Source organism: Nelusetta ayraudi, unplaced genomic scaffold (genome assembly GCF_046127955.1).
Source record: "Nelusetta ayraudi isolate G7.1 ecotype Tasmania unplaced genomic scaffold, CSIRO-AGI_Nayr_v1 ptg000169l, whole genome shotgun sequence".
Lineage (NCBI taxonomy): Eukaryota > Metazoa > Chordata > Actinopteri > Tetraodontiformes > Monacanthidae > Nelusetta > Nelusetta ayraudi.
Genome location: NW_027466219.1, coordinates 528 through 9,625, shown reverse-complemented (window position 1 = coordinate 9,625; position 9,098 = coordinate 528). Strand labels below are relative to the sequence as shown.

The following is a 9,098-nucleotide window of genomic DNA, read 5'->3' as shown; positions in this document are numbered from 1 at the left end:
TGGGATAGGCTCCAGCAGACCCCCGTGACCCTGAGCTCGGGACTAAGCGGGTATGGAAAATGAATTAATGAATATTATTATTATTATTATTATTATTATTATTATTATTATTATTATTATTATTATTATTATGTTGAGTTTTTTACTCAATGCTTCACTGGAGTCCAATGTTGGATAACAGAGGCGCAGATACTAAAAATAAGCGCTGAGTGAGTGACTACGCTCAAACGAGTCGGAAGGGGGCAGAGTGATAGTAGGAGGGCTCTCCGTCTCCACCTTTTACTCCAGCATTCATCCCTTTCCACCAATAAGCCCAATGAGCTGTGCGTGCACCGCCCACAGTCAGTCGGTGTGTGTGTGTGTGTGCGCGCGCGCGCGTGCGTATTTTTTCTCCCTCCCTCCTCCTCTCTCTCTCTCTCTCTCTCTCGACTCCCTCTCTCTCGCTCCCTCTCTCTCTACTCCATTCCCCCCTCCTAGTATTTTTTAAAACCAGGGGCTGGATGTGTGTGGGTCGTCACATGTTGTTTCCCCGCTCGTCGCTCCGGACGGCAGCCGACATGTGTTACTTATCGCTCCGCTGCGAGAGACGAAGAAGACGACGGACGCACGCAGCGCAGCCGGCACTCGGAGCGGAGAATTAACGAAAGAGAACGAGAAAGAGAGAGGGAAATACACGTCGTTTCTTTCACGGAGGGAGCGAAGGAGAGGGAAGCGTTCCGTTCGAGAGAAACAAAAAAAAAGGGGGGGGAATAAAGCGGAGAATGGCGAGTCCGCCGAGCAACGCGGGAGAGCAGCAGCAGCAACAGCAGCAGCAGCAGCAGCAGCCGCCGACGCCGCCGCTACCGCCACAGCTGACGGCGAGCTCGGCGGCCGGCGACGTTAAGAAGTGCGGATACCTCAAGAAGCAGAAACACGGACATAAGCGCTTCTTCGTGCTCAAGGAGCCCGGCGAGGGTTTCCCCGCCCGGCTGGAGTACTACGAGAGCGAGAAGAAATGGAGGAACAAGTCGGCGGCGAAGAGGGTCATCCCGCTGGACTGCTGCCTCAACGTCAACAAGCGAGCGGACGCCAAGTACAGGCACCTCATCGCCCTCTACACCAAGGACGAGTACTTCGCCGTGGCCGCCGACAACGAGCAGGAGCAGGAGAGCTGGTACCAGGCGCTGACGGAGCTGGTGGCGGAGGGCAAAGCGTACGACAGCTCCGCCTCCAACTCGGCGTCCTCCCTGGTCGGCTTCGACGAGGCGAGCTACGGGGTCATCACGCCGGTCGCCGCCGTCTACAAGGAGGTCTGGCAAGTGAACATGAAGTCCAAGGGCTTGGGTCAGAGCCGGAACCTGACCGGCGTTTACAGACTCTGCCTCTCCAGCCGGAACATCAGCTTCGTCAAGCTCAACTCGGAGGTGGCCTCTGTCGTGCTGCAGCTGATGAACATCCGGAGGTGCGGCCACTCTGACAGCTTTTTCTTCATTGAGGTGGGTCGCTCGGCGTCCACGGGGCCCGGTGAGCTGTGGATGCAGGCGGACGACTCGGTGGTGGCTCAGAACATCCACGAGACCATTCTGGAAGCCATGAAAGCCATGAAGGAGCTGTCTGAGTTCCGCCCGCGCAGCAAGAGCCAGTCATCCGGCACCAACCCCATCTCTGTGCCCACGCGCCGGCACCTGAACAATCTCCCCCCCAGCCAGACTGGACTCGCCCGGCGGTCGCGCACTGACAGCTTAGCCGCCACCTCCCCCGTGAGCAAATTCTCCTCATGCCGAATACGCACAGCCAGCGAGGGCGACGGCACCATGGCACGCCCCTTGTCCGTGACCGGAAGCCCTCTAAGCCCCGGGGCTCACAGGACCCTGCTGAGCAGATCCCACACCATCACCACTCGCCCTTGCCGGACATTTGAATCCTCCTCCCTCAAGCACAGTAAGTCCATGTCCATGCCTCTGTCTCATTCCCCGCCCGTGGCCGCCCCCAGCACGGGGAATCTGTCCTCCTGCCTGGAGAGCAGCGCCCCTCGCCCCTCTAGCTGTAGTGCCTCTTTCTCGGGCTCCCCCAGCGACGCTGGTTTCATATCATCTGAGGAGTATGGGTCCAGCCCAGCTGATGCAAGGGACCTGAGGCTATCCCTCACCCTGCGTAGCAACACCCCGGAGTCCATCCGAGCGGACACCCCTCCGTCCCGTGACGGCAGCGAGCTGGATGGGTACATGGTGATGGAGCGGCAGAATCAAAATGGTTACCGGCGATTGCCAGAGTTGGATAAGGCTTACAGGAAGCGCACATACTCCCTCACCACACCCCGCCAGCATAGGGTCCTCCCACAGGTATCGTCAGCCTCTCTGGATGAGTACACTTTGATGAGGGCCACTTACACCAGCGGGAGTCAGTCCTCTCGTAGGTGTCACACCGCCTCACCCAAAGGGATCTATCCTGAGGATTACAGGGATGTACACCTTAGTGCTGCCGGTCTTCAAGGTGATAGCGGCTACATGCCTATGATGCCAGGTGTGGTGCCTCCGACTCTGACGTCCAAGGATGACCCCTACATGCCCATGAGCCCCATGTGCGTTTCTGCTCCAAAGCAAATCATAAACCCTCGCTCACACCCCTCCTCAGTGGGGCTGGCCCCACGGACGGATTCCCCCGGAAGTGTTTCTCTGGAGGACAGTGGCTACATGCGGATGTGGTCCGGAACCAAGATGTCAGTGGAAAGCACAGACGGGAAGCTCAATAACGGCGACTACCTGAATATGTCTCCCGTTGACCCGCTGGTGTCTCTCACACCGCCAGACTACATCCTGAGTCCTCTGAAAGATCACAACCCCCAGAACAGACAACATTGTATTTACAGCTCTCTGCCACACTCTCTGAAAGGCCAGTTGCAGCGTAACGGCTCCACAGACACAGACCAGTATGTTGTGATGAGTTTACAGAGGCAACGGATAGAAGAGGAGTCAAACTTGTGTCCTGTTTCTCCAAGAGACTCTGCGGCCAGCGGCTCACCGGGAACACCGGTCACCCCTTCTTCTGTGCCATCTCCTCTCAGAGTGGCCCGGCTGGACAGTGGCCTGGTTCACCGGAGTCGAGTGTGTCGTCCTACCCGCCTGGCTCTGGACTCTCTCAGAACGCTACCGTGTATGAGTGAACACCCCCTCCCGTCAGAGCCACGCAGCCCCGGAGAATATATTAACATAGACTTCAGCACTGCTGGCCACAGCCAGCTGGCGTCCACAGCGTCAGAGCTCTCTGAAACTCCAGCAAGTGTAACGTGCGCAGAGAAGGGATCCCTACCACTCTCAGACTATGCTAATCTTGACGTCAGTTCCCCGGGTCACCTTGGCCCACACCAATACAAGAGTTCTCCCACTGCAGGGTGCCTTAATTACACAGCTGACGCTGTGACGTGTCCTAGTCAGGCAAACACCCCACAGAATGTGCAGAACGGCCTGGTGGAAGAGGTGGGGAGGGACAGCATAGAGGGGCAGGCCGAGGAGGTGGGGGTGGTAGAAAATCATCCCCTCCAACAGCAGGTGAGCATCGTGTGTCCACCGGCTCCAGATAAAGACGATTATTCTGTGATGACTTTTAATCCCACCGCCCCTCTAGCTGCTCTTTGCCCCAGCGACACCACTCCCCTCCCCACGAGCCCCACAGACTGCGTGCAAAGACTCAGCCTCGAAAGCAGTGGCGCAGACGAGGTGCCTCCAGTCCCTTTGGACTCTTTCCTGCTGAAGGGCCCTTCACTGTCGGTCACCCTTTTAGATCCACACAGGGGGGCCAAAGTGATCCGGGCTGACCCCCAAGGCCGGCGGCGGCACAGCTCCGAGACCTTCTCCTCCACCACCACTGTCACACCTGTGTGCCCATCCTTCGCCCACGACACCAAGCGGCACAGCTCCGCCTCGGTGGAGAACGTGTCCCGCACCGTCTGCAACACGGACGGACCGGAGGAGGACTACGGCAGCCCCATGTGCCGGGAGATGTCAGCGGGTTATCAAAACGGACTAAACTACATTGCCTTAAACCTGATGGAGGGAAACCTGGGAAGATGCCGACTGGGGGACTGCGATGGTCTCCTGAGATTCAAGACGGGCTGTGGCTGCAAGGGGGGCATGAACGGCTTCACCACCAGTCCCTACTCCAGCCTGGGATTCAAGGAGACCGCTGCTGCTGTGAAGGGTGAGAGGCTTTTTTTATACACGCAACACACGGCCATTCACGCAGAATGCTTTCATTCATGAAGGGAGTGGTGCCGCGTCTGGAGTAGCACAAAGATCCGCCTCAGCAACGCTTGTGTGCTTTACAGATAAACACATTGCTGATCAGAGGATCCTGAGTTTATTTATTTCACAATCTAGAATAATAGCTGTCTTTCATAGTGCACGGGGGTGGGAAGGGTGGGGGCGAATGATTCAACATGCCTCTTCCTTTGAATGCTCCGCTCAGTTTGCTGGCACTGATGAGACCAGAGAAAGAGATCGGTTTTATAGCCTGCACTGTTATTTGTGAGCATTTTCTTACAAACACGTCTGACCGTTTCAGCAGCATCACGTGTAACACATTATGCAATCAAATGTGACAAACTGTGCCACTTGTGAGCTGACACGCGCCTTAGGAAAACAATTGTCTTTTTCAAATTTTTTTTATATGTGATGCGTCAGGGCCCGGCTTCACATGGTTTTGTTATGAATTGAACTCGTGGGTGTAGGCTGTGCTGTGTAAATTTGTCAGCGTCACGCTCATGACACACGGACGGATCTACAGACGGCTCGCTGCTGAAGGGGAGGAAGAGGTGCAGTTTACTGCCTCTTTAATGCGCTTCCAAGTCCATATTTAGAGCAGCTGCGCTGGAAAACGAGCGTAGTGCTTCCCAAACCACGCGTGATATGTGGAAGTGTTGGGACCTGTCGCATTTTTGCACCTCTTGGCTGTGGAAAAAAAAGGAAACTATCCAGACTCCTTTTAAATTCACAGAACCTTTAATTGTTTCTCATTTGTCTTTTTTTTTCAGTTTGACTTTGCAACGTATAGCGTCTGAAGTCCTGATGTGGCTGCTTGTGTGATCGTTGCATCGCGTCACTCTGGTCTGATCCACTGACGCCTGCAGCATGACAGAACAGCCACAAAAATGGTTTACTGTCAGTTTTATAACGGCGTAAACCAAAGTTTTTATGAGGCTTGTGATCGTCTTTAAGTAAGCCATGAAATCCTTGTTGCTGGTTTCTTTGAAAGGAGGAGAAAAAAACCTACTAACGAGATATTAACTCTTACCTCATTTTGCTTTATTGCCTTTTTCTTCATGTGTCACGGAATGGAGGCGATTATTTACAGGGATGGATGACTGAGCTGGGGAAGCGTTCAAAGACGCACATTGTCGCGCTCGCCGTGGATCCGACCGTCACCTGATAGTGAAATATTAGAGTTTAATTGCCATTTGTGATTTCACAAGCCACGTTGCCTCCCTTTATGTGCGCCGGCTCTAAGGACGCCCGGAGCTCGGTGCAAGTCATCGGGTTCCCCAGAAAAACAAGTGAGTCAGTTGTTTATCAATTGTCAGGTACCGAGTTTCAGGGCTGGAATGTGGTCAGTGTGCAAAGGTTGCTGGGAGAAGGGGTGGGCGGGGTGGGGTTGCTGGTGAATGCTTACTTGTTTTTCCAACCTGGTGGGATGGACTCGGAGGGGGGATTTGAGGATTCTCCTTCTCAAAACACCTCGCAAGCGCAGCCTGCCAAATGCAGGAGTGGCCCCGCGCGCTGCGGCGTTTAGCATGGCCACATGACTTGTACCAAGGTGCAAACGTGCGCCTATTGTAAACTGTCCGCTCGTCATGCCCCGTGCTGTTTGGTGCCTGCGTGCGTGTGCGTGTTGTGGAGGACGAGGCTCAGATATTGAATTTTTTGCGCCTCAGTGGAGATGTTTGTCTGAGAGCGGGAGAGCGGAGGCAGAGGACACAATGGCTCGTTTTGTTTTTCAGGTGCAACAAAAAGGACAAAAAAAAAAAAGGCAAAAATGAGCTGTTGGCTGAATGCAGAAGGGGGGGAGAGATGAGGAGGAACAACAAGGAGAGGAAGTAAAGAAATGCAAAGAGAGAGAGAGAGAGAGAGCGAGAGATCCATCTGATTAGTTTACTGCTCTACCTGTATTATATAAGCCTTAACTGACTAACACATGTCCTTGCACACAGTCCGGATCAGGCCCAGGACGTCTGTGTCAAGCCTATTTATACCCAGGCTGCATTAGTTAGTGTGTGAGTGTGTGTGTGTGTGTGTGTGTGTGTGTGTGTGTGTGTGTGTGTGTGTGTGGTTGATAAATGAAAGGGCAGGACTGTTTACTACGAGGTGACTGGCTCTTCCACATTCTCAGAGAGAGAGAGAGAGAGAGAGAGAGAGAGAGAGAGAGAGAGAGAGAGAGAGAGAGAGAGAGAGAGAGAGAGAGAGAGAGAGAGAGAGAGAGAGAGAGAGAGAGAGAGAGAGAGAGAGAGAGAGAGAGAGAGAGAGAGAGACCCCTGTTGTGACTGTTTAGCTTTCAGTACACGGCTTCTGGCCCTGCCGACAATGTTGGTTTCTTGACCTCTGACCTCGCAGTGTGCGTGTCAGAGACTCTGAGAGGAGTCTGTGGTGGTGGTGGGGGGGGGATCATTGCCACAGGGGCATTTCTGAAAATCCACACCCCTCTGTTACTCGTCCTAGTGTCCTTTGTTGTTGTTTTAGAATCCACTTACAGAATGGTGCCGCTCTGAGTTTTTCTTTCGGATCGATGGGACGTTTCTCAATGTTCCACTGGCGCTGGCAACGAGAGGTGATGACATCATCTCTGAATCATCGAAATCGCCTCATAAAGAAGCGCCGGTTTATGAAAATGAAAAGGAACAATATTCCCATTTCCAAGACGCCAGAAAACGCCTCTTCAGCCCGTGCGCGCTTATCGGGGGCCGCTGTTAAACAGCCGCGGCCAGAAACGCTCCAAACCGGCGCCGTTTTGGGCTCTGCGCGCCCTTGATCTGCCGTTGCTCTGGAGATAAAGTCACACAAACAAGCATCACGCACAGAGGGTGACGTCAAAGAACAGAGACGAGCCAAAAAAAGAGGAGAGAAAAAAACGCGCGCACACACACACACACACACACACACACACACACACACACACACACACACACACACACACACACACACACACACACACACACACACACACACACGCCGGCTAAGCGGCGAAGCTGGCCGGGGTTTCCTTGAAAATCTTCATCCTGGAAGGAATTTTTTCCACTTTTAAGCTCCGGCCCTTTCAAAGAAACCCTTTGTTTTGTTTTGTTTTGTTTTGTTTTGGGTCTTTTTTTTTTTTATACCCCGCCACTTGACAAGGCGTCCGACTCGATCGCAGTCTTGGTGCTTTTCATTTGAGACTCACTGCTACGCACTCACTCACTCACTCACTCACTCACTCACACACACATGCACATTTCCACTCATAGAGTGCACGTTTCTTTCCCTTTCTTGTGAGTGTGTGTGTGTGTGTGTGTGTGTGTACATGTACGCAGGCATCAGCAGATGGCGAGGGGGCGGGGGCGGTGGAGGGGGGTGGGTGCTGCCTGGTGGTGTCGGCGGGGGGAGGGGTCAGGTTTTTTTTTTTTTTTTTCCTGCACCTGCCCTGCCGAGTGCCACTCACTGGTTATCTGGCCCCGTCAGAGAGTGACAATACGCTAACGACCGGCCGCCATCTGCCACAACAACACCAGGGAGGAGAAGCCGTCCCCTCCGCCTCTCTGTTCCTCCTCCCCCACCCCCCATCCCCACCACACCCCTCCCTCCGACTCCTCCAGCTTTGGTTTCTGTTTTTCAGAAATCATGTGACCACCACTACCACCACTCCCCCTCCCCCCCGCCCGCCCCCCTTTCACTTACCCCAGCCCTTCCCCCCCACACACACACACACACACCTTCTCCACACCGGTGTGTTTGAGCCCAGTGTGTGTGTGTGTGTGTGTGTGTGTGTGTGTGTGTGTGTGTGTGTGTGTGTGTGTGTGTGTGTGTGTGTGTGTGTGTGTGTGTGTTTTCTTCCCCTCCCTGCTTCGTTACCCGAGCACCTCCGACTCCGGCGGTCTCTTCACACCGCCGGCCATCTGATATCTCGCCGTGCATTAAACAATTAGCTAATTATGCCAGATCCGCGACGCCGACAAGCGTCTCGCTCCTCCCCGCTCTCCTCCCCCGCCCCCGTGTTTATCTCCGGCTGCAGGCGGCAATAACAGGCGGGCTCGCCTGCTCGTGGCCGGCCGGCGTTTGAAGGCGGCGTCGCACCTTAAAGAGGCACGTGTAGGATCGTATCGCCGCGCTGCCGCAACCACTCTCCATTCAAGAGGCCTATGAAAGAAATGTCTTTTGTGTCCAGTTTGGTGTTTTTCACTATTCGCTGGCCCTCGCTAAACAAATAAGTCAATAAATTGATTGCAAATTGAGGGTAAAACTGCAGTAAATGGGAGGGAACAGTGTGAAATTCAAGGGAATTCCAAGCCTGGAGTTGATGTTCTGGTTTTCTTTTTGTTTGTTTTTTTACCAACACGGAGGTGAGTCCTCACCTGTGCGGTGCTCCACGGACTCTCCTTGACGTTCTGATGCATAACTGCCGGGGTAAAGTGGGACGGGATGTTCCGGCGTTAGATAAAAACAAATTCAGCCTCACTCGCTCTCAATTTAGCAGGTAAAACGGATTACATTCACTGGAGGATTAGACATTGTTGAGTAGCTTGTTTTGTCTAGAGGCGGCTGAAGAGTCAAAGTGTGTGTGTGTCTGTGTGTGTGTGACACACTCGTACAGCAGCAACAGTTTACAGGAAATTTTCTTTCTGACAGTGTAATTGTTCAAGTCTTGTTCCAAATCCCATAAAAGCTATAAAGGGGTTGAAATAACAACAGCTGTTTTCACTTCAGCGCCAAAAGTCAGATGTTATGCAATCTTTTCTAACAACAATATGAGCAACAGTGCTGTCAGTGAACTCCCTTGAAATGAGGGAGGATTGTCTGAAATCAGCCCATTCTGAGATGTAAAAAGGAGGAAAGTGAACATTATATTAAGCCTTAGTGTGGCATTATGGGTCATTTAGA

The 9,098-nt window shown here is 53.3% G+C and overlaps 1 protein-coding gene across 1 annotated transcript; it reads left to right on the top strand.

Annotated features, from left to right (window-relative positions):
- Positions 1-496: 496 nt before the first annotated feature.
- Positions 497-5,954, top strand: irs2b (insulin receptor substrate 2b). Its single transcript, XM_076014572.1, has one exon. It carries the CDS (start codon positions 762-764, stop codon positions 4,236-4,238), a length of 3,477 nt encoding a protein of 1,158 aa, XP_075870687.1. The 5' UTR covers positions 497-761; the 3' UTR covers positions 4,239-5,954.
- The last annotated feature ends 3,144 nt before the right edge of the window (positions 5,955-9,098 follow it).

Excerpts from the sequence above, each read along its gene's own strand:
- irs2b (XM_076014572.1), top strand. The coding sequence starts at position 762 with ATGGCGAGTCCGCCGAGCAACGCGGGAGAGCAGCAGCAGCAACAGCAG.